The sequence below is a fragment of the Halichoerus grypus genome, chromosome 7, assembly GCF_964656455.1.
Source record: "Halichoerus grypus chromosome 7, mHalGry1.hap1.1, whole genome shotgun sequence".
Lineage (NCBI taxonomy): Eukaryota > Metazoa > Chordata > Mammalia > Carnivora > Phocidae > Halichoerus > Halichoerus grypus.
This window is the reverse complement of record NC_135718.1, coordinates 34,548,814-34,573,513: the sequence shown is the minus strand read 5'-3', so window position 1 is coordinate 34,573,513 and position 24,700 is coordinate 34,548,814. Positions and strand designations below refer to the sequence as shown.

Sequence of the window (24,700 nt, the reverse complement as noted above, 5' to 3'; positions counted from 1 at the left end):
TAAGTGGGATTAGAAGGGGAAGACAACCCACTATGGTGAACCAGAGCCCCAGCAGGATGAAGAGGGCTTCCGGAAGGGGATAAGGGGGTGGGATGGTACCTTAGGATCCACACATACTGGGAATGCATCTAAAATGAAAAAGTGCTGATTTTTTCTCTTTCTTCCTTTTTTAAAAATGAAACTTCAAGAGTAGAATTGGAAAGAACCTGTGCCTGTTCATCATGGCCCTTGAATACTGGATAGACTTGACCTATAATGAAACTCTTCTAGGTTTTCCTTAAGAAATAGTGATGTTGACCAAGTTCTTTAAATCTTGCTATTAATTTTAGTGTCAAAGATAAAAGAATCAGAAACATATTCATCTTCCTGCTCTTCTGTTTATTACTTGATAGATGCCACCAGTAGGATTTAAACACTATGGACCAAGGCTTATTCTGGTGGAAGAGACTTGAGAATTCCACCCAATAGGATAGAATATTTTCTCCAAGGATACTGATGTGAATTTTACAAATTAAAATACGGACTTACACAATATATGTAAAAATGTGGTTGATTACCCCTCATGTATGTCATTATAGTGGGCTTTCATTAATATTCCATTTTTCAAGTGTAAGGAAATAATCCCAGTACAAAAGATAACTGATGTTCCTTTCTTATGTTCAGAACAACGTTTTGGAGCTGTGGTCATTATTTGATTTCCTCATGCCAGGATTTTTGGGGACTGAACGCCAGTTTGCTGCTCGATATGGTAAACCTATATTAGCAAGTAGGGATGCTCGAAGCTCTAGTCGAGAACAAGAAGCAGGTATGAAAAAGATATAATTTTGTACCGTGCAAGTGACTATACCTTATTCCTAACTTTTTTGAGCCATTTTCTCTTACTGTTAACAGGTGTTCTTGCGATGGATGCACTGCACCGCCAGGTCCTGCCTTTTCTTTTGAGAAGAATGAAAGAAGATGTTCTACAGGATCTCCCACCCAAAATTATTCAAGACTACTACTGTACTCTTAGTCCTCTCCAGGTTAGAAATCTGGTGATTGTGGTTGGTGGTGGTATGTTTATTAGGAGAATGCTTTGAATAAGCCATACAGGTATTGAATAAAGGGAATTAGACTTTGGTTTTATCACTCAAATCTAGCTTCTGCTTTCATAGACTTTAGGAATATTCTGTTCCAAACGTGTAGAGATAGGACCTGAATGAATCTGTTTGGACATGGTGGATATACATTTGAATATATGCATTTTGAATATGGCATTAAAATAAAAGCCAGTATCAATCATAGTTGCTTTCTTATATGTTGAATTAATTGGAAAAATTGCAAGGTTAAACTGATAAAGAAATGAGCCAAAGTTTATAAGGGCCAAAAATCTGCCTGTAATGTTATATCTTCACAACAGCATTATAAGTATTGTCAATCCCCATTTTTGCAAATAAGGAAAGAAAAGCTTAGAAAAGTTAAGTAACTTGCTCGAGGTTATAATAAATATCAGGACTGAGTTTCAAACCTGGGAAGTGGGACCGCATCCCTTTAAAAGTACTGTTACATTACCAGTAAGTTTTTGAAATAAGACTTAGCTTTTGTACAGTTGTGATTTTGTACAGAGACCATTATCAAAGGAATTTTTTTTTCCCCAAAGGAATTTATTGTATGCCTTTCCTTCTGTAGTATTTTGTGAGGGGAAACTGTCCCTTTTCTTAGTAAGACATGGCCTATAGTCAGAATTTTCTGTTTTAACTTTAGGTTCTAGGTTAGTATGCATCCATCCATTTCAGTATTATGAGTTGATTTATTATGATAAAATGAATTAAAGGTATACAGACACACCCAGAAACTTACTTTTTTTTCCCTCTCCTATCTATGCAACTTGAGTTAGCTTAGCAGGACACTAACCTAGATGCTGAGATCTCTGTGTTCATTTATATTATCTACCTCATCTGTCTGGGCCTCCATCCCTCACTTGTAAAAATTGGATTAGTATTCCTTGAAAGGAATATTTTAGGAGCAATGAGATGAAGACTGTTTGAAGTAAGTATAATAAAGAAAAGGTGCCATATGAAAAAAATCTATGGTAGGGGCACCTGGTTGGCTCATTCAGTAGAGTATGCAACTCTTGATCTTGGGGTTGTGAGTTTGAACCCCACGTTGGGTATAGAGATTACTTAAAAATAAAATCGTAAAAAAAAAATCCATGGTATGATGGTGGTATAAAACACATTTAAGTAGCCTGAAGGAGAGGAGCTGGGAGGGAAGTGACATTTGGCTTTATTTAGCATTCATGCATTTTTATACTCTGACTTCTGTTTTTTAGCACTCTAGATTTTCTTCCCTTTCATATTGTTTTAGCATGTACAAGGCAGGAACCCAGACCCCAAGGTAATGCTTCAACGTTCATGAGTTCTCCTTTTAGGTAGTAGTAGTATTCTCTTACTTCTTTTTACCTTTTTTTTTTTTTTAAGTTTTATTTATTTCAAAAGTAATCTCTGCACCCTACCTGGGACTCGAACTCACAATCCTGAGATCAAGAGTCACATGCTCAACTAACTGAGCCAGCCAGGCACCCCAGCAGTAGTATTCTTTTAAAACTTGGTCTTTTGGCATGTACTTACAGGGTACCACATAACTTAGAGAAGATTTTCTCATTTCTAAGGGTTCAGGTTCTCTTTTATTGGTAATGTATTTATTTTCCTCAACAGAGTGGAAAAATTGAGTCTAGGACTATTTGATTAGTTTTTAATATTTTAGCAGCCAAGCTTAATGTGTTATGCTTGTATTCTAAATGTAATTTTAAGGAATTTACCAAGATGCAGTGGATAATTTGTAATCAGGAGTAAAGCATAGGTATCATACTTTCTTTAATGAGGGCTGGTTTAAATCAGTGCTCTTACTGGCATTTGCTAGCTATGTTTTGAACAATTGAAAATAAATATGCTTTTGTGGGGGTGCAATTTTACAGGTTCAGCTCTATGAGGATTTTGCTAAGTCTCGCGCCAAGTGTGATGTTGATGAAACAGTTTCTTCAGCGGCACTTTCTGAAGAAACTGAGAAACCAAAGCTTAAAGCTACAGGCCATGTATTCCAGGTATAGATTATAGTCTCCTTTTTAATTCTTGAAGAATCATATTCTTCAGTGCAGCAATTTTTACATGGAATACTGAAGTATGGGTTTATTTAAGTTTTTTCAATATTGTATATACATTCTTGAAAATAAAAAGTACTAATTTATTTTCATATTTATAATTAGTAATTAATAAGTAATTTAATATTAAAATTATACAAAATGCAGTATGTCTTTGTATACTACATGAAAAGAGTTTTAGAGAATCTTTTGCTTTATGTTAAAAAAATATTGGAATGCCTGCCATAAGGCAGTAATTTTTGTAAGCTCACGGGTTAATTAAAGCACTGGAAAAAACAAACTCCTTCCCTTGTAGCGTTCAAAAAGGAGTAAGTAAAACACATACTATGTAAGAGAAAATAAAGCAGAATATGGGGTTATATAGTATAGGAGTTGTGGTTTTTAGTAGAGGGATCAGGAATGGCCTCACTGAGAAGGTGACATATAAGCAGAGATCTAGAGGACTGAGGCATGCAGATATGTGGGGGGAAGTGATTTCCAGGCAAGGATACCAAAAGTACAGACGTGTTGAGACATGTATGCCTCATGTGCTCAAGGGAATAGCAAATGAAAAAGAGAAAGTGTCAACTCAGTCTTTCTGTCCCTTTTGAAATATTCCACCATAGAAATCCTCCCCAAACCCCTTTGCCACCAATAAATTAAATACTGTAACACTTTTAAAGACAGAAGAGGGGGAAAGGTAGTTGTGAAGGTTGATACCTCTCCCACAGTTTCTATCATAGTGTCCAGCAGTCTCTTGAGGCTTGTCAGTGGAGCTTTCTAATACAAATCTCAAGACCCAAATCATAAGCCAAGTAAAAGGCAAGAGAAAGAATGTAGCTGAATTAGAGAAAAGAAAGGACCGTATAGGGTTTCTTAAACACAGCCACTTGAAATAACCACCTCATTCCACCTTCACCTCTCCCTGACTTGCTGAATTAGAATACTGGGTAGGGGAGAGATTTGCAGATTTATAAGGTCCTCAAGAAATTTTTATATCCACTGAAGTTTGAGAAACCCCTAGGAAATCTTTAGGAAATGTTGCCTTATTCCAGAAGCATCTGTAAGCATTATCAGGCACGTTGAGTGGGAAAGAGGTCTTTCTGTCATGAGAAGCTCATTGTCTAGTGAGGGAGAGAGACGTAAACTGTACAATTTATACAAGCTGTAAATGCTCTCATATACTGCACAAGAAGCACAGATGAAGGCATCCCAGATGAGATATTTGAACTGGTTCTTGAAGAATGAGTAGGAGTAGCAAGAAGAGGAAAAAAGGCATTCTATGAATGGAATAGAATAGGAAAAGATATTGAGACACAGACATTTCTGGCATGTATGGACTTGTATATACTTTTTTCCCCCTTGAAGGCATTACAGTACTTACGTAAACTGTGCAACCATCCAGCATTAGTCTTAACACCTCAACATCCAGAGTTCAAGAGTACTACTGAAAAACTGGCAGTTCAGAATTCTTCTCTTCATGATATTCAACATGCCCCTAAACTCTCAGCTTTGAAACAGGTAAGTAGGTCTCATGAGTGTTAGATGTGTGTTACACATTCTTCATCTGTAATACTGGGCAAATTGGCTTTTCCAAGAGATTACTGAAGTGTTTACCATTTCTTTTATTTTTTAATTTGGTTTGTTCCATTTTTGGTTTAGCTTTTTAAAAAAACTGTGGTAAATATATATAGTATAAGACATGCCATTTTAACCATGTTTAAGTGTACAATTCTGTGTCATTAATTACATTCACAATGTTGGGCAGCTATCGCCACTATTTATTTCCAAAATTTTGCCATCACCTAAGCAGAAACTCTGTACACATTAAGCAATAACAACTTCCTATTCTCCTTTCAACCCCTGGTACCCTCTAGTCTACTTGATACCTGTATGAATTTGCCTGTTCTAAACATATCATATAGGTGGAATCACCCAATATTTGCGCTTTTGTGACTGGTTTATTTCACTTGGTTTTCAAGGTTCGTTTGTGTTTGTAGCATCTATTAGTACTTCATTTTTATGGCTGAATAATATTCCATTGTTATTATTATGTATATACCACATTTTGCTTATCGTGTTGGTGGACACTTGGGTTGTTTCCACCTTTTGGCTATTGTGAATGATACTGCAATGAACATGGGCTAATAAGTATCTGTTTAAACAGCCCCTCTTTTCAGTTCTTTTGGATGTAGACCGAGGAGTGGAATTGCTGGATCATATAGAAATTCTATGTTTAACTTTTTCAGGGACTCTCAGACTTTTCCATGGTGGTTGTATTCCCACCAGCAATATGCCACGGTTCCAATTTCTCCGCATTCTAGCTAGCACTTCACTTTTTTTTTTTTTAATTGTAGCCATCCCAGTAGGTATGAAGTGCTTTCTCATTGAAAATGCCTTTTAAGTTCTTGGACCATTTTTAAATTGTGTAGTCTGTCTTTTGGTTGAGTTTTAAGAGTTTTTTTTATATTCTAGGTATTAGGCCCTTATCAGATACATGATTTTGCAAATATTTTCTCCCATTGTGTAGATTATCCTTTCACTTTCTTCAATACTATCTTCCATGGTTTCTGATGAGAAATCCAATATTAACCTCACTGAGGATCCCTTTTACATGACGAATTCACCTTTCTCTTGCTGCTTTCAGGACTCTCTTTGAATGGTTTGATTGTAATATGTGTCAGTGTGGATCTCTGAGTTTTATCGGGAGCTGCCTACTCTGCCAGTTTGCTCATGTTGCTCTCTTGGAATATAGCTTTCAGAAACAGAATTTTTGAAAATTCTAAGATTTCAAAAGGTTAAACTTTTAAAAAGAACCAATTTCAAGCACCAAAATGTTGAGGCTAATACATTTAGTTCTAACTCGTCTTAAAAATTAAGAGCTTACTATAAATCTGGACTTTAGTAATTGTTTTTGCTTTCTGTAGTTATTCTGGCCTAAAATTTTTTTTTTTTTTTAAGATTTTATTTATTTGACAGAGAGATAGCGAGAGAGGGAACACAAGCAGGGGGAGTGGGAGAGGGAGAAGCAGGCTTCCCGCAGAGCAGGGAGCCTGATGCGGGGCTCGATCCCAGGACCCTGGGATCATGACCTGAGCCGAAGGCAGACGCTTAACGACTGAGCCACCCAGGCACCCCTGGCCTAAATTTCATTGAGAATAACTAATGAAAGATTTTAGATTTCACGTGGGTTAATATAAAAAATGTTATATAATGACATATATGACATCCAGGCATGTATCCTTATATTACTAAATGTGAAAGAATGGATTTTTACCATAAAATGGAAGAATGACTATTGCCTTTAGATTGTTTATATATGGAATAGTTTTCTTATTTGACCAAACTAATTTTGTATATAAAATGTTCACAGTTTTCTTAACATAGCTGATACACATTTTTTTTAAAGATTTTATTTATTTATTTATTTATTTATTTATTTATTTATTTATTTATTTATTTGATTGAGAGAGAGAGAGAGAGCATGAGTGGGGAGGAGGGACAGAAGGAGAGGGAGAAGCAGACTGCCTGCTGAGCAGGGAGCCCAATGTGGGACTCGATCCCAGGACCCTGGGATCACGACCTGAGCCGAAGGCAGACGCTCAACTGACTGAGCCGTCCAAGTGCCCAACATAGCTGATACATTAAATAAAGCTATAAGGTATACTTAGTCAAGGAATCAGCTAATTAGATTTCCAAAAAAATGTTGAATTTCATCCATACTTTCATTATAGGCTTTAAATTATTTTTAGTTTATCTTTTTGCACATTATTTTTTCTCCCTGCAGTTATTACTTAAACTGATCTCTCATTTTAGAATGCTTGTCATTCTGAAGTGTCTGGAATTAAGATGCTTAGGAACTCTGCAGCTTAGGCCCAGATTGTTTCTGGCCATACCTATGGAGGGCTTTTCTAGAACCTCTCTTTTCCATTTTCCCAGTTCTTTTCAGCCATTGAGAGCAAAGGTTCTGTCTTAGGGAAGAGAGAACTAGCTTGTTTTCTTGCTTGCTTTCATCTAAAATATGTCTGTTCTCTGAATTATGGGGAGAAGTCTTATTTGCTTTTTAAAAATCTGCCACTAGTATAGAAACATGTTTATCAGCAAGTAATAGTGCCAGAATTATCTAATATTGCCAGAATTTTAAAATTTCAGGATACTGGAATGGTGAACTGAAACTGTAGGTGAAATTTAATGGAAATAAGCAAAGTCAGTTTTAAAAAACTTAGATACAAATTCTGTCAGACTTGGCAAACATTTCATATAGTGTAAAGTTGAGTTTGATTTGATGGCAGGTTCACTATAAACTTGTATGAATTAGTTACTGGTAAATAAAGCTAATAGGATCTTGGGCGGGATTAATAATAGTATAATGGCCAAAATGAGGGCATCATAGTTTCACTTTTATACCTGTCACACCAAACTTTGAGTATCATTTATAGTTCTGGGCACTCTTAAGTGGAAGATCAAAAGAATCTGGAAACCATCTTATATGAGGAATAGTTTGAAAAACCTGGGGTAATTTAGCCTATGCTGAAGTTAGGGCAAGGTAAAATTAAATTGCTCTCTAGGGAGGCAGTGGCCTCTCAGACACCCATATCAGGTGGCCTTGGTAACCATTTTCTAGAGTCTAGTAATCAGCTTTTCAATGCTGCAAACTAGATTTTGTCAGAATACTTGGAGCTCATCAAGTCTCTCAGGGCAAACTCAGGTTTATAAGAGATTATTGGAAAAACCAGAATGCCAGTTCTGCTGCCAGACAAGAATATTTATGTCAGATGGTATGTCCATACATCCAGTAGTACAGCTACACTGGAAGAAGATACTAGGAAGATTGTATGGTAAGTGTGGACTTGGAGGAGTCTGAGGTGGATGTTCTTAATATGACTGGTTATCTGTAGGTTTGATACTGTTGCCTAAGGGATTAAGATGATTGAATGTGCATGACACACACATTCTGATAAATTCTGACTCTCTAGAACTCCTCTTTTATATAAAGAAGCCATGTAGAATGTCCCACTGATACCACATTCTTTATACTGGATACCACCCAGTTATACCCTCCTAAAACACCCCAGATTTTTAAAAAGAAAGATAGTAATCTGATTGCAGATTTAGGGGCAAGGGATAGAGATAATTACATTTATCAGATTTCTTTATTCCACCTGGAGGAGTTCCTTGTAGTATACCCTATATGTACTCTATATCAAGGAGGGGGGAAAGGCTTAGGGCAATCTAATTAAAGTTTACAATTTAAGGGCTACTAAGGTAGAAGAGAAAGAACATTTGTTTTTCCCCCAGCATCAGATTATGACAACACATGTGAAGTGTTACCTACCAGGTAGGCTCATTAAGAGACAGTGCCCGAAGTTTTTATTGGGTGTGATCATGTAGATTCCCTCTGCCTAGTATATATCAAAATTCTAGACTCCCAGAAAGGAAGCCAGTCTCAGCATAATCCTACTGTTTGCACAACAGTTTAAGCACAATAGGCCATCCTTAATCAAGTAGGAAACAATGGAAAGACTCAAAACCCAAGTTTTTCAAGACTTGTTTCAGCCAAGGACAGACCTTTCAAGCTGGACTTTCTAAGAAAAGCATTTCAGGTCTGTTATGTTAACTTTTTGTTCACAATAAGAGTTTTACACTGAATTTGGAGTTTTCCTGGGTGGCCTTTTGGTTATCTTGCCCATCTGAGCTTCTGGTTTTCTTTCTTTCTTTTTTTTTTTTTTTTTTAAGATTTTATTTATTTATTTGACAAAGAGAGACACAGCGAGAGACAGAACACAAGCAGGGGGAGTGGGAGAGGGAGAAGCAGGCTTCCCGCCGAGCAGGGAGCCCGATGCGGGGCTCGATCCCAGGACCCTGGGATCATGACCTGAACCGAAGGCAGACGCTTAACGACTGAGCCACTCAGGTGCCCCTGAGCTTCTGGTTTTCTAAGTAACTTTAGTGAGTAGAAAGGAGAAAGCCTCCTGCATTGAGGTCTTATATTTTGGGCAGAATTCACTATCTTAAGGTCCTAGGAATGAAGAAGATTAATACTGGGTACTTCAGTTTCCCAAACAGATGTAAACATGATTCTCTTGGATTTTGTTCACTTATTTGGATGTTTGTTCGCTTATTGTACCTGCTGTGTACCAGGCACTAAACCATAATGTAGCAGGAAATACAAAAGATCTATAGCAGCATGGTTCTTGCTGTTAAAGATATTGGTCGCTAGCTATACAGTAGTAAGCTCAGGAATCCAGGAGATCTCACTAGATGTTTTTGGTTCTCTTTTTTGTAATTTTGATTTCTGCCAGATTTAGCTGCTCCATTATGTTTTCTTCACACTGTTCTTTTTTTTAATTAAGTAGGCTCCACACCCAACGTGGGGCTTGAACTCATGACCTTGGGATCAAGAGTCACAAGCTCTACTGACCGAGCCACCCAAGCGCCCCCACTCTATTCTTTTTTTTTTAAAATATGCCTATTTTTTATTTTTATTCTTTAATTTTTTTTTATTTTTTAAATTAACATATAATGTATTACTTGTTTCGGGGGTACAGGTCTGTGATTCATCAGTCTTACACAATTCACAGCACTCACCATAGCACATATGCTCCCGAATGTCCATCACCCAGCCACCCCATCCCTCCCACCCTCCTTCTCTCCAGTAACCCTCAGTTTGTTTCCTGAGATTAAGAGTCTCTTATGCTTTGTCTCCCTCTCTGGTTTCCTCTTCATGTTTCCCTCCCTTCCCTATGATCCTCTGTCTTGTTTCTCAAATTCTTCATATCAGTGAGATCATATGATAATTGTCTTTCTCTGATTGACTTATTTCGCTTAGCATAATATACCCTCTAGTTCCATCCACATCGTTGCAAATAGCAAGATTCGTTTTTTGATGGCTGCATCATATTCCATTGTATATATACCCCACATCTTCTTTATCCATTCATCCACTGATGGACATCTAGGCTCTTTCCATAGCTTGGCTATTGTGGACATTGCTGCTATAAACACAGGGGTGCAGGTGCCCCTTTGGATCACTACATTTGTATCTTTGGGGTAAATACCCAGTAGTGCAATTGCTGGGTCATAGGGTAGCTCTATTTTCAACTTTTTGAGGAACCTCCATACTGTTTTCCAGAGTGGCTGCACCAGCTTGCATTCCCACCAACAGTGTAGGAGGGTTCCCCTTTCTCCCCATCCTCACCAGCATCTGTCGTTTCCTGACTTGTTAATTTTAGCCATTCTGACTGGTGTGAGGTGGTATCTCATTGAGGTTTTGATTTGGATTTCCCTGATGCCGAGTGATTTTGAGCACTTTTTCATGTGTCTGTTGGCCATTTGATGTCTTCTTTGCAGAAATGTCTGTTCGTATCTTCTGCCCGTTTTTTTTTTTGCTTTCTTTTTTAAATTTTATTATGTTAATCACCATACATTACATCATTAGTTTTTGATGTAGTGTTCCATGATTCATTGTTTGCGTATAACACCCAGTGCTCCATGCAAAATGTGTCCTGCTTAATACCCATCACTGGGCTAACCCATCCTCCCACCCCCCTCCCCTCTAAAACACTCAGTTTATTTCTAAGAGTCCATAGTCTCCTGGTTTGTCCTCCCCTCCAATTTCCCCCCCTTCATTTTTCCCTTCCTACTATCTTCTTTTTTTTTTTTTTTAACATATAATGTATTGTTTCAGAGGTACAGGTCTGTGCTTCATCAGTCTTACACAATTCACAGCGCTCACCATAGCACATACCCTCCCCAATGTCTATCACCCAGCCACCCCATCCCTCCTCACCCACTCCAGCAACCCTCAGTTTGTTTCCTGAGATTAAGAATTCCTTGTATCAGTGAGATCATATGATACATGTCTTTCTCTGATTGACTTATTTCGCTTAGCATAATACCCTCTAGTTCCATCCACGTCGTTGCAAATGGCAAGATTTTGTTTTTTTTGATGGCTGCATAATATTCCATTACACACACACACACACACACACCCCACATCTTTATCCATTCATCTGTTGATGGACATCTTGGCTCTTTCCATAGTTTGGCTATTGTGCACATTGCTGCTATAAACATTGGGGTGCACATACCCCTTTGGATCACTACACTTGTATCTTTGGGGTAAATACCCAGTAGTGCAATTACTGGGTCGTACGGTAGCTCTATTTTCAACTTTTTGAGGAACCTCCATACTGTTTTCCAGAGTGGCTGCACCAGCTTGCATTCCACCAACAGTGTAGAAGGGTTCCCCTTTCTCCGCATCCTTGCCAACATCTGTTGTTTCCTGATTTGTTTTTTGGTTTCTTTTTTTTTAAAGATTTTATTTATTTATTTGACAGAACACAAGTAGCCAGAGTGGCAGGCAGGGAGAAGCAGGCTCCCCACTGAGGAAGGAGCCTGATGTCGGGCTCGATCCCAGGACCCTGGGATCATGACCTGAGCCGAAGGCAGCTGCTTAATCGACTGAGCCACCCAGGTGCCCCTCCTGATTTGTTAATTTTCGCCATTCTTTCTGACTGGTGTGAGGTGGTATCTCATTGAGGTTTTGATTTGGATTTCCCTGATGCCGAGCGATGTTGAGCACTTTTTCATGTGTCTGTTGGCCATTTGGATGTCTTCTTTGGAAAAATGTCTGTTCATGTCTTCTCCCCATTTCTTGATTGGATTATTTGTTCTTTGGGTGTTGAGTTTAGTAAGTTCTTTATATTGGATACTAGCCCTTTATCTGATATGTCATTTGCAAATATCTTCTCCCATTCTGTCGGTTGTCTTTTGGTTTTTGTTGACTGTTTGCTTTGCTGTGCAAAAGCTTTTTATCTTGATGAAGTCCCAATAGTTCATTTTTGCCCTTGCTTCCCTTGCCTTTGGCGATGTCTCTAGGAAGAAGTTGCTGCAGCTGAAGTCAAAGAGGTTGCTGCCTGTGTTCTCCTCAAGGATTTTGATGGATTCCTGTCTCACATTTACGTCTTTCAGTCATTTTGAGTCTATTTTTGTGTGTGGTATAAGGAAATGGTCCAGTTTCATTCCTCTGCACGTGGCTGTCCAATTTTCTCAACACCATTTGTTGAAGAGATTGTCTTTCTTCCATTGGACATTCTTTCCTGTTTTGTCGAAGATTAGTTGACCATAGAATTGAGGGTCCAATCCTGGGCTTTCTGTTCTGTTCCATTGATCTATGTGTCTGTTTTTGTGCCGGTACCATACCGTCTTGATGATGACAGCTTTGTAATAGAGCTTGAAGTCCGGAATTGCAATGCCACCAGCTTTGCTTTTCTTTTTCAACATTCCTCTGGCTATTCGGGGTCTTTTCTGGTTCCATACAAATTATAGGGATTATTTGTTCCATTTCTTTGAAAAAAGTTGATGGTATTTTGATAGGGATTGCATTAAATATGTAGATTGCTCTAGGTAGCATAGAGATTTTCACAATACTTGTTCTTCCAGTCCATAAGCATGGAACGTTTTTCCATTTCTTTGTGTCTTCCTCAATTTCTTTCATGAGTATTCTGTAGTTTTCTGAGTACAGATCCTTTGCCTCTTTGGTTAGATTTATTCCTAGGTATCTTATGGTTTTGGGTGCAATTGTAAATGGGATTAACTCCTTAATTTCTCTTTCTTCTGTCGTTGTTGGTGTATAGAAATGCAACTGATTTCTGTGCATTGATTTTATATCCTGCCACTTTCCTGAATTCCTGTATGAGTTGTAGTAGTTTTGGGGTGGAGTCTTTTGGGTTTTTCACATAAAGTATCATATCATCTGCAAAGAGTGAGAGTTTGACTTCTTTGCCGATTTGGATGCCCTTTCTTTCTTTCTTTCTTTTTTGTCTGATTGCTGAGGCTAAGACTTCTAGTACTATGTTGAATAGCAGTGGTGGTAGTGGACATCCCTGCCGTGTTCCTGACCTTAGGGGAAAAGCTCTCAGTTTTTCCCCATTCAGAATGATATTCGCTGTGGGTTTTTCATAGATGGATTTTATGATATTGAGGTATGTACCTTCTATCTCTACACTGTGAAGAGTTTTAATCAAGAAAGGATGCTGTACTTTGTCAAATGCTTTTTCTGCATCTACTGAGAGTATCATATGGTTCTTGTTCTTTCTTTTATTAATGTATCACATTGATTGATTTGTGGATGCTGAACCACCCTTGCAGCCCAGGAATAAATCCCACTTGGTCGTGGTGAATAATCCTTTTAATGTACTGTTGGATCCTATTGTCTAGTATTTTGGTGAGAATTTTTGCATCCATGTTCATCAGGGATATTGGTCTGTAATTCTCCTTTTTCATGGGGTCTTTGTCTGGTTTGGGGATCAAGGTAATGGTGGCCTCATAAAACAAGTTTGGCAGTTTTCCTTCCATTTCTATTTTTTGGAAGAATTTCAGAAGAATAGGTATTAATTCTTCTTTAAATGTTTGGTAGAATTCCCCTGGGAAGCCATCTGGCCATGGGCTCTTGTTTGGTGGGAGATTTTTGATGACTGCTTCAATTTCCTTACTGGTTATGGGTCTGTTCAGATTTTCTATTTCTTCCTGGTTCAGTTTTGGTAGTTGATACATCTCTAGGAGTGCATCCATTTCTTCCAGATTATCTAATTTGCTGGCATAGAGTTGCTCATAATATGTTCTTATAATTGTTTGTATTTCTTTGGTGTTGGTTGTGATCTCTCCTCTTTCATTCATGATTTTGTTGATTTGAGTCATTTCTCTTTTCTTTTTGATAAGTCTGGCCAGGGGTTTATCAATCTAATGAATTCTTTCAAACAACCAGCTCCTAGTTTCGTTGATCTCTTCTACTGTTCTTTTGATTTCTATTTCATTGATTTCTGCTCTGGTTTTTATTATTTCTCTTCTCCTGCTGGGTTTAGGCCTTATTTGCTGTTCTTTCTCCAGCTCCTTTAAGTGTAGGGGTAGGTTGTGTATTTGAGACCTTTCTTGTTTCTTGAGAAAGGCTTGTATTGCTATATACTTTCCTCTTATTTCCTCTTAGGACCGCCTTTGCTGCATCCCAAAGATTTTGAACAGTTGTGTTTTCATTTTCATTTGTTTCCATGAATTTTTTTAATTCTTCTTTAATTTCCTGGTTGACCCATTCATTCTTTAGTAGGATGCTCTTTAGCCTCCATGTATTTGAGTTCTTTCCGACTTTCCTCTTGTGATTGAGTTCTAGTTTCAAAGCGTTGTCGTCTGAAAATATGCAGGGAATGATCCCAATCTTTTTGTACCGGTTGAGACCTGATTTGTGACCCAGGATGTGATCTATTCTAGAGAATGTTCCATGTGCACTAGAGAAGAATGTGTATTCTGTTGCTTTGGGATGGAATGTTCTGAATATATCTGTGAAGTCCATCTGGTCCAGTGTGTCATTTAAAGCCTTTATTTCCTTGTTGATCTTTTGCTTAGACGATCTGTCCATTTCATTGAGGGGGGTGTTAAAGTCCCATACTATTATTGTATTATTGTTGATGTGTTTCTTTGCTTTTGTTATTAATTGGCTTATATAATTGGCTGCTCCCATATTAGGGGCATAGATACTTAAAATTGTTAGATCTTCTTGTTGGATAGACCCTTTAAGTAGGATGTAGTGTCCTTCCTCATCTCTTATTATAGTCTTTGGTTTAAAATCTAATTTGTCTGATATAAGGATTGCTACCCCAGCTTTCTTTTGATGTCCATTAGCATGATAAATGGTTTCTGCCCCCTCACTTTAAATCTGGAGATGTCTTTGGGTCTAACATGAGTCTCTTACAGACAGCATTTCTGTGGGTCTTGTTTTTTTAATCCAATCTGATACCCTGTGTCTTTTGAGTGGGGCATTTAGCCCATTTACATTCAGGGTGACTATTGAAAGATATGAATTTAGTGCCATTGTATTGCCTGTAAGGTGACTGTTACTGTATATTATCTCTGTTCCTTTCTTGTCTGTGATTTTTAGGCTCTCTCTTTGCTTAGAGGGACCCCTTTCAGTATTTCTTGTAGGGCTGGTTTGGTGTTCATAAATTCTTTTAGTTTTTGTTTGTCCTGGAAACTTTATTTCTCCTTCTATTTTCAATGACAGCCTAGCTGGATATAGTATTCTTGGCTGCATATTTTTCCATTTAGTGCTCTGAATATATCATGCCAATCCTTTCTGGCCTGCCAGGTCTCTGTGGATAGGTCTGCCGCCAGTCTAATGTTTCTACCATTGTAGGTTACAGACCTCTTGTCCTGAGCTGCTTTCAGGATTTTCTCTTTGTCTCTGAGACTTGTGAGTTTTACTATTAGATGTCAGGGTGTTGACCTATTTTTACTGATTTTGAGGGGGGTTCTCTGTGTCTTCTGGATTTCTGGATTTCTCTGTGTCTCCTTCTTCTGGGATCCCAATTATTCTAATATTGTTTCATCTTATGGTATCACTTATCTCTCGAATTCTCCCCTTGTGATCCAGTAGTTGTTTATCTTTCTCAGCTTCTTTATTCTACATCATTTGGTCTTCTATATCACTAATTCTCTCTTCTGCCTCATTTATCCTAGCAGTTAGAGCCTCCATTTTTTATTGCACCTCATTAATAGCCTTTTTGATTTTGACTTGTTTAGATTTTAGTTCTTTTATTTCTCCAGAAAAGGATTCTCTAGTATCTTCTATGTTTTTTTCAAGCCCAGCTACTATCTTTATAATCATCATTCTGAGCTCTAGTTCCGACATCTTACTAATGTCCATATTGATTAGGTCTCTGGCAGTCGGTACTGCCTCTTGTTCTTTTTTTTGAGGTGAGTTTTTCCATTTTGTCATTTTGTCCAGAGAAGAATAGATGAATGAGAGAACAAAATGCTAACAGGGTAACAACAACCCCAGAAAAATATACACTAAATAAATCAGAAGAGACCTGAAACCGGGGGAAAAGAAAGGAAAAAAAAAAAAAAGAATATGATCAGGCTGGTGAATAGAACAGAGCCACACACACTAGATTTTGCGTGTATTTTGTTCTGTTAGAAGCAACTGCCTCCCAAAATTTTAAAGAAAGAAAAACTTATATATATACAAAAATAAGGGTAAATACGATGAAGGGATGGAATAGGACTGTAAGATGAAAATCAAAAACGATTTTTAAAAAGGAATTGATAAGAAATTGTTGAAAAAAAAAAATTAAAAAAAAAGAGAATGTGATCAGGCAGGAGACTAGAACAAAGCCGTACACTAGATTTAGGGTATACATTGGTCTGTTAGAAGAAACTATATCTCAAAATTTTAAAGAAAGAAAAAAAAAATAAGGTTAAATACAATGAAGGAATAGAATATGACTGTAAAAGTGAAAATTAAAAAATTTTTAAAAAGGAATTGATTGAAAAAGAAAAATTTTTTTAAAAAATAGAAAATTAAAAAATTAACTTCGAAAGACTAAAGAATCGTGGGGAAAAAGCCATGAATTCTCTGTGCTATATTCCCCTTCGCTGGAGTTTTGCAGTTCTCATTGATCGGTAACCTTGGCTTTGGCTGGCTGTTCTGGCTGATCTTCTGGGGGAGGGGCCTGTTGCAGTGATTCTCAAATGTCTTTACCTGAAGCAGAATTTCTCCACCCTAGCCAGGGGCCAGGCTAAGTGATCTGCTTGGGTTTGCTCTCAGTAGCTTTTGTTCCCTGAAAGCTTTCCGTACAGCTTTGGAGGATGAGAGTGAAAATGGTGGCCTCCCAATGTCTGTCCCCAGAGGCGCCGAGAGCTCGGGGCCCCGCTCCTCAGTGAGCCCTCAGAGAAAAGCAGTCAGTCACTCCTGTCTCCCTGGTCTCCCGTCACCCTCTGTAATCACCTGGCCTGTGACCGAGCATTTCTGTCTCTGGGACACAACCCCGTTTGGAGTCTCCAAACCCAGCAGATTTCCTGCGATGTGCTCCCGTGCCGCTCCTCCCTGGGGGAGGAAGGGGGTTCTCCCCGGATCTGCAGCTTGTTGGGTCCCTGCTGGAAGAGCAGTGGCCCGACTGTGCAGTGGATCACGGTTTATGGCAACCCCGAGCTGAGAGCCCACTCCTCAGCTCAGTCTCTGCAGCCGGCTTCCCTGTGCTGATACCTGGGAGCTCTGCTGCACTCAGGCACCCCCGGTCTTTCTGTGACCCCGAGGGTCCTGAGACCCACTGTCCCAGTGAGGGATTCACACCCCCGCTTAGCCACTGGAGCGACATCCCTCAGCGGAGCAGACTTCTAAAAGTTCCGATTTTGTGCTCAGCTGCTCTATCACTTGCCGGTAGCTGGCTGACGGAGGCTTCCTCCCCCCACGGTCTGTCTTCCTAAATATCGCCTCGGATGCTATTTTTTTCTTCAATCTCCTGTTGAGTTCACAGGTGTTCAGAATGGTTTGATAACTGTCTAGCTGAATTCCTGGGACCAGACGAAATTTAGGTCTCCTACTCCTCCGCTATCTTGCTCCTCGCCCCGACTGTGTTCTCTTATAACTTTCATGAACCATTTTGCCTGAAGATCTTCATTTTCAGTAAACATTTATTGAGACTCTAGTGAGCCTCAAGTAACTCAGGACAGGGGAGAAGGGCCTATTAGAGAACTTCCTGAAGAGGTGATCAGGAAATTCTAAGCCTGAACACCTCAAAAACTAGTTCAAGAGGCTGCAGGGTAACAGATTACAGCCCAGAGTGCTGATCTGCTTCCCAGGTGACAGATAAGCTTAACCTTTTCTTACCACAAGGAGAAGTATTTGTCACAGTGAGATTGGTTGCCACTTTATTGAACACCTGTGTAACAGTTGATTCTTTTTTCAAGTTGCTGTTGGACTGTGGTTTGGGAAATGGCAGCACTTCAGAGAGTGGCACAGAGTCTGTTGTGGCCCAGCACAGGATACTGATCTTCTGTCAGCTTAAAAGCATGCTTGATATAGTGGAACATGATCTTCTCAAACCTCACTTACCCTCTGTCACTTATCTGAGATTAGATGGCAGCATACCTCCTGGTCAGAGGCATTCCATTGTTTCACGGTAAGTGGCTTCTAAAACTCTTAGAAAGCAAGCTATGGTCAGTTGTTATTTACATAGAAGTTTGCCTCATGAAACATTTTCTTTGGCTAAATATCTACACATGTGTTATTATTGTATAATTCAACCCAACTAAACCCATTTTAAAATATAGAACTCCAGAAATACAATTGAATAGTTTTGGTTAAAAAAAAAAAAAAGGGCATGACATTATTAGGAAGGCACTCTGAAGGGCAGGGAAGAAATTTACGGCATCAACAAAAGATAGAGACAATGACTTTCCCCCTTACTTTTTTTGGGAGGTTAGGGTAGGAGGAAGCAAACAAGTGGCTTAGCTAAGATCTCTAACATCCCTGTGTCTCTGCTGAGAACAAGTTGGAAGCTGGCCCAGGTAGGAAGCAGAATTGGTGAGTGCAGTGTTTAAGTGTGGTTTGCATTCTCTACTTTAGAAACCTCAGGGGTTGGGTTTTTAAATGCAAATTCCTAGGTTTTGTCCCAGACCTTCTGACTTTAAGAGTGAGCATTTTTTACAAGCATCTCTAAGAGATTGTTAGGCACAATAGTATTGGAGACTCACAAGGGGCTTTGGAGATACACAAACCCAGGCTTGACTCCTGACTCTAGACATGTTCTGTTGAGCCCATTTATCAAAAATAATAATATCTATAAGGACAATGATAATATCCTTATAGAGCTATTGTAACAATGTAATGCACATAAAGTACAAAAACCCATCGTTTGATTCACAGTGAGAATGTAATGCTTGGTAATGATGTTAGTTTTTCTTTTTCCTAGAAGCTCTTAGATGTCAGAACTTCTATTAGTATCTTCTAGGATTAGCACAATCATAGCAACCACCTCATCCTCTAATTTTCCTGATTGATCTAGCCTTTCCCCCAACTCTTCTGTCTCCACATGTTAAAGGTTCATAGTTGGGTTTTGTCTTCATTAGTGTTTATTTTTTTTATTTTTTATTTTTTTAATTTTATTATTTGACACAGAGAGAGAGACACAGTGAGAGAGGGAACACAAGCAGGGGGAGTGGGAGAGGGAGAAGCAGGCTTCCCGTGGAGCAGGACGCCCGACGCGGGGCTCGATCCCAGGACCCTGGGATCATGACCTGAGCCAAAGGCAGATGCTTAATGACTGAGCCACCCAGGGGCCCCTGTCTTCATTAGTGTGTAATTACATTTTTGCAAGTTAGTCGTAATCTGGCATCCTAAAATATAACCCAGTTGACTTATTGTTTGTGAAATTTCTGAAGTGTTCTAGAATATATTCCTTTTATTACTGAATATGTATGCATATTAAAAGAAGGTTTCATCTCAAGTCGTCACAGAAATGTCCACATCATTTTTTTTTTTTAAGTAAGCTCTATGCCCAGTGTGAGGCTTGAACTTACAACCCTGAGATCAAGAGTCACATGCTCTACTGACTTCCCCAGCCAGGTATCCCCATATCATAGATTTTTTTTAAGATTATTTGAGAGAGTGAGTGAGCCTGCAAATGAGAGGAGGGGCAGAGGGAGAGAGAGAATTTCAAGTAGATTCCTGCTGAGCGTGGAGCCCAACGTGGGGTTTGATCTCATGACCCTGATATCATGACCTGAGCCAAAACCAAGAGTTGGGCGCTTAACTGACTGAGCCACCCAGGCACCTCCCCCACATCATAGATTTTTAAAGCAGTGTTCTCATTTGTGCTCTTTAATTTTTATTAAACAGTCCAGTTTGTTACAGAAACCTTAGAAATGTACTAATTTTTTTTAATATCTATACTTTTAGGTTTAACAATGATCCATCCATAGATGTTCTTTTACTTACAACTCATGTTGGCGGCCTGGGGCTTAACTTAACAGGCGCTGACACAGTAGTATTTGTGGAACATGACTGGAATCCTATGCGTGATCTACAAGCCATGGACCGGGCCCATCGCATTGGGCAGGTAAAAAGTCATCACTCACAGGTGTTAACTTGTACCCTGGCAAAATACTCACTCAGAAAAGCCAGGAATCCTTGGCTTAAGTTCCTTCTCTGATGCCAAGTGTTGTGACCTTAGGCAAGTCACCCAGTCTGTGGCACCACTTCCTCATGCGTTAAATAAAGTACTTGGGCTAAGGAAACCTTGGACACTGTCCCTTCCTAATACTTAATTCTCTGCAAAATGATAAAATTTTAAGCTCATGAAGCCAGATAAATAAAATCCAATCCTAATTAGATAGTAGTTAAGTGCTTAGTGCTAGTATGCAAGCCCCCTGACCTGGTGAACCTCAAAGCTTACCAGTTTGCGCTACAGTTGTTTAACTTCTTTTTGTCCTTCAGAAACGTGTGGTTAACGTGTACCGATTGATAACCAGAGGAACGTTGGAAGAGAAAATAATGGGTTTGCAGAAATTCAAGATGAACATAGCAAATACTGTTATTAGCCAAGAGAATTCTAGTTTGCAGAGTATGGGGACAGATCAACTTCTTGATCTGTTTACTCTTGATAAGGTAAAGAACTTACGCAATTTGCTATATCTTTAATGTGTTCACAGACTTCCCTGGACTGAAAGTATTAAAGTAAGCCGCAAAAGACATTCACTTTAGTATTAACTAGGCAAGCCTTTGAGGGAATTTTTGATGTCCAGATAAAACTCTTAAATTTTGACTTTCTGTTTTTAGTGCCTTGCCTTGAGGTTTCTTAGCCGTTTCCTGCTAAAAGACAGCTATCACTGGAGTCAGCTAGACCTGGGTCTCTGTTTCTTGCCCTGCCTCCTATTAACTGGTGACCTTTGGCAAATTAACTTGTCTGCTCAGAGACTTCTCTGCCGTTGGGAGGATAAAAATGCTGGTATCACTGCATGGTTGTAAAGATAAAATGAAACAGTATATGTAAGCACTTAGAAAAGGTACCTAGTATAGATTCTCAGTAAATAGTAGCCATTATTGTTATTTTGGATGATGGAACTAATACATCAGATAACAGTCCATAATCAAAGGATCTAACAGCTTAAAAATATTGGTGTAATAATGTACAACCAGTAGGGTTGGAGTTAAAGTCCTGCATAGGTTCAGAAAAATCCACTGCACACTCAGTATAAATTGTGGTGAGAAATGGCCTTATATAATTAAACTAGCTCTAATAACAGAATTGTAATGTCCAAATAGAAAGTAGTTCCATTGTACTCTGTGTGTGTTAAGCCCACATTTAGAATATTAGGTCTGGTGCTGGGTGCTGCATTTTAAACAGTAATTAATAAGTAAGTCCCCAAGAAATGGCCCAGATGGAGGAAGGTTCTTCAGTCATGTGGTGTAAGTAAGGTTGAATAAGATACATGTAATTTACAAAAAAGAAGGCTCAAAGAAACCTAGATCGCTATTTTCAAATAGCTTTTATTCTGTTTGAAAGAATATTGGTGACTTTTAGGAAGCAGAACAGTGCTCAGGGGATGTTCAAAGAAGCAAAAGCTATCGCCATAAAGGACCTTATTGTGACAATTGGCAAAATTTGAATATGGACTATATAGCAGTATTAAGTTTCCTTACTTTGATTATGTAAGAGAACATCTTTGTTCTTAAGAATACAGGCTGATTCCTGTCTAGGGATAAAAAAGTATAGTATCTACAACTTTTTTTTTTTTTTTAAAGATTTTATTTATTTATTTGACAGAGATAGCGAGAGCAGAAACACAAGCAGGGGGAGTGGGAGAGGGAGAAGCAGGCTTCCCGCTGAGCAGGGAGCCTGATGTGGGGCTCGATCCCAGGACCCCGGGATCATGACCTGAGCCGAAGGCAGACACCTAACGACTGAGCCACCCAGGCGCCCCAATATCTACAACTTCTTAACTCTCAAATGGTTTGAGAGAAAAGCTGATAATTTATATATCTGACTAATATACACAATTAATGATGAGTTCTTTGTAATGTTCTTATAATTCTTCCTAAATAAAAAGCTTAAAGTGGTAAAACTGTTAGGACTGTGGGAAAACAGAATTAGGTTATCTTGAGATCACAAACTTGCACTTTAAGTGTTTAACTCTGTTGAATGAGTGCAGTGTTAGAAACAAGTGTGATATTTTAAAGGAGAATATTATTTCTTAAGTTCATAATCTTTCATTTTATCTTTCTGCCAATTTTTCTTAAGGATGGCAAAGCAGAAAAAGCTGACACTTCTACTTCCGGAAAAGCAAGTATGAAATCAATTCTTGAAAACCTGAGTGATCTTTGGGATCAAGAGCAATATGATTCAGAGTACAGCCTGGAAAATTTTATGCATTCTCTCAAGTAACTATCAAATATTGTAAATGCAATTGCTGCTAGTTCAGTTACATTTCTGCTGATATTCAGCAAATTTCAAAGTTTATGGTGAACTTTTAGCTCAATGTGTAAATAGATCTGAAGAATATTCAGCATAACGCTGGTTCTTGTTTCACTGGGGGGAACAAGTTATTCTCAAATATTTGCACTGTATTAAATTTAAATGTTAATGTGAAATGGTTTAAATTTTACATGCTGAATAGCTGCAGAGCAGAGGAACCAAACCAGGTTTACATGTGCTACCATGAGGTGTTCTTACTGGGAACGAGCCTCCTATCTTTACATAGTCACTTTGTACAGGATAGTATCCATGTGTACTTTAGTGTTCATGTACATTTTTTTCTTTTAAATAGAACTTGTTTTTATAAATGATTAAAAATAGGGCTTTTTTTGTATAAAAGCCTTAATGAGCCATAATTTTAAGAATAATGACTATGATATTGGTCACTCTTAGAACATGAAAATCTTCGACAATGAATTGAACCTGGCCGTTGGTAGAAACCTTTATATATTTAATGCAGATGCATAGTGTTTTTCAAATCTTTAACATCATTTTGTCAACTTTTAAAATATATCAACTATTCTAAATACAGGTAATGGTCTATTTAAGGCTATCATAACATCCTATTAATAGGGTGTTTTTTTAATTTATCTAATGGCTAGGATATAGCCAGATTCAGAGAACATATGTACTCAATAGGTTTCAATCATATATATAATATATTTTTTGTAACTATGAACATATACAGTTTTCCAGAAGTAGATTTTACACTGTTTAGAATTTCAAAACCTATGGTGAAAAGACTGTTTATTGTAGTAATGCATGACTGAAGCATAAAAGGGAGAAATAATTCCTTTATATACACAAACATACATAAATACACATATCTATATGCACAGACATACCTATCCTGCATCCTACAAGGTGCTTGGTATTGGCACTAAAATCATGTAGTTCTACTGGGCAGCAATAATAATTGGGCATGAAGCTGATTAGTGTTAGAAAAGTAAGCTCAATGGTGAGGGTGGGTATATATGTATATAGATATGCATGTATGTGTATGTATATAATTTTATAAATTTCACACATAAATTAATACATGCCTGTGTGCATATATATGTATGGGATATATTTGTATATACGTGTACAGGTAATAAACATCCCCAAGGTTTGTGGCTGGCCATACACATAGGCATTGGTTTAAAAACCATCAGACCTCAGCTGTAAAATAACTTTTTTGTTTAAAAATAATTAAAGTTATACTGTTCTGCAGCATTTAGACATGGACATTTGTCACGTTTCAGTAGCTTTGACAACCATACTGTAACATTAAACCTAGCATTCCACAGAGAATAAAAAATAAGATTGAAACTGTAAAATATATGCAACTGTGTGTTATTTGTAGGAAATATCACTAGAAAAAGGAAAAGACAAATTATTAGTTCAGATACAAAGGTTCTAAAAAAGCTCAACACCTTTTTTTCTTACTAACTGGTTATTTCTTCACTGTTTAGTATTTATATTCAGATTATAGAAGACCAAAAGGAAACTCTTATCTAGAACATCCATCGTAATAGCACTGGGTAGCTGAACCAGTATACCTGAGTTAAATTTTTATTTGCCATTTACATAAGCCAGCTATTTAACATAGCTCATAATAACTGATATTTTCTAAGAATATGTAGGCAACGATATATAATTAGGAAGGGGCAGAAGAATTCACACCATAAAAGTTAAAGGTCTTTGAAAGGTCAGGTATTTAGGTAGTTTAAATTTTGAGAGTAAAATATTTCTAGTAGCAAGCATAGACAGGAAAATGATTGCCTTTCAGTGGAAAAAGACGGGTTGGAGGTGAGAGGAAGACTTAGTGTAACCTTTTGAGTTGTATAAAATTAAATCACACATTCCAGCTTTCCAAATTAAACTGACCCATTTAGAGTCACAGTAGTATAGCTTAGGAATAAAGGATACATAGGGAGAACTGAACTGAGTACTATATGATATTAAAGATATTTATAGTTAATTTTGTGGATGTTAAAAAGTGTGCATGTGGGAAACAAAACAAGCATAAGAGAATGTTGATATTTTAAGCTGAGTAATGGGTTCATGGATAGCCATGGTGTTTATTTTTAACTTTTTGAAATTTTCCATAATAGCAGTAGTATTTCCTGTAGGAAAATCTTACATTTTTAGCGCTAAAGAAACATTAAAATTTGGGGTTCTGGGTATAATTTTTGTTACATTTTGTTACATGTATATATCCACAAATATTTCTCCAAAAACTAGTCTAGTCTTTCAACAAGAGCTTATTATAATGGTAACAAGGGTAAAAGTA

General features: G+C 37.9%; 1 protein-coding gene across 3 annotated transcripts in view; it reads left to right on the top strand.

Annotated features, from left to right (window-relative positions):
• The window catches only part of BTAF1 (B-TFIID TATA-box binding protein associated factor 1), a 106,053-nt gene extending 82,309 nt beyond the window's left edge, over positions 1-23,744 (top strand). For all 3 annotated transcript variants that reach the window (XM_078077373.1, XM_078077372.1, XM_078077371.1), the window contains 8 exons: positions 664-805; positions 892-1,022; positions 2,957-3,082; positions 4,487-4,639; positions 17,861-18,072; positions 19,851-20,010; positions 20,388-20,558; positions 22,192-23,744. In XM_078077373.1, coding sequence (XP_077933499.1) covers positions 664-805; positions 892-1,022; positions 2,957-3,082; positions 4,487-4,639; positions 17,861-18,072; positions 19,851-20,010; positions 20,388-20,558; positions 22,192-22,335 — 1,239 coding nt within the window. In that variant the 3' untranslated portion in view covers positions 22,336-23,744. The remainder of the gene's footprint in view (positions 1-663; positions 806-891; positions 1,023-2,956; positions 3,083-4,486; positions 4,640-17,860; positions 18,073-19,850; positions 20,011-20,387; positions 20,559-22,191) is intronic.
• Positions 23,745-24,700: the final 956 nt, after the last annotated feature.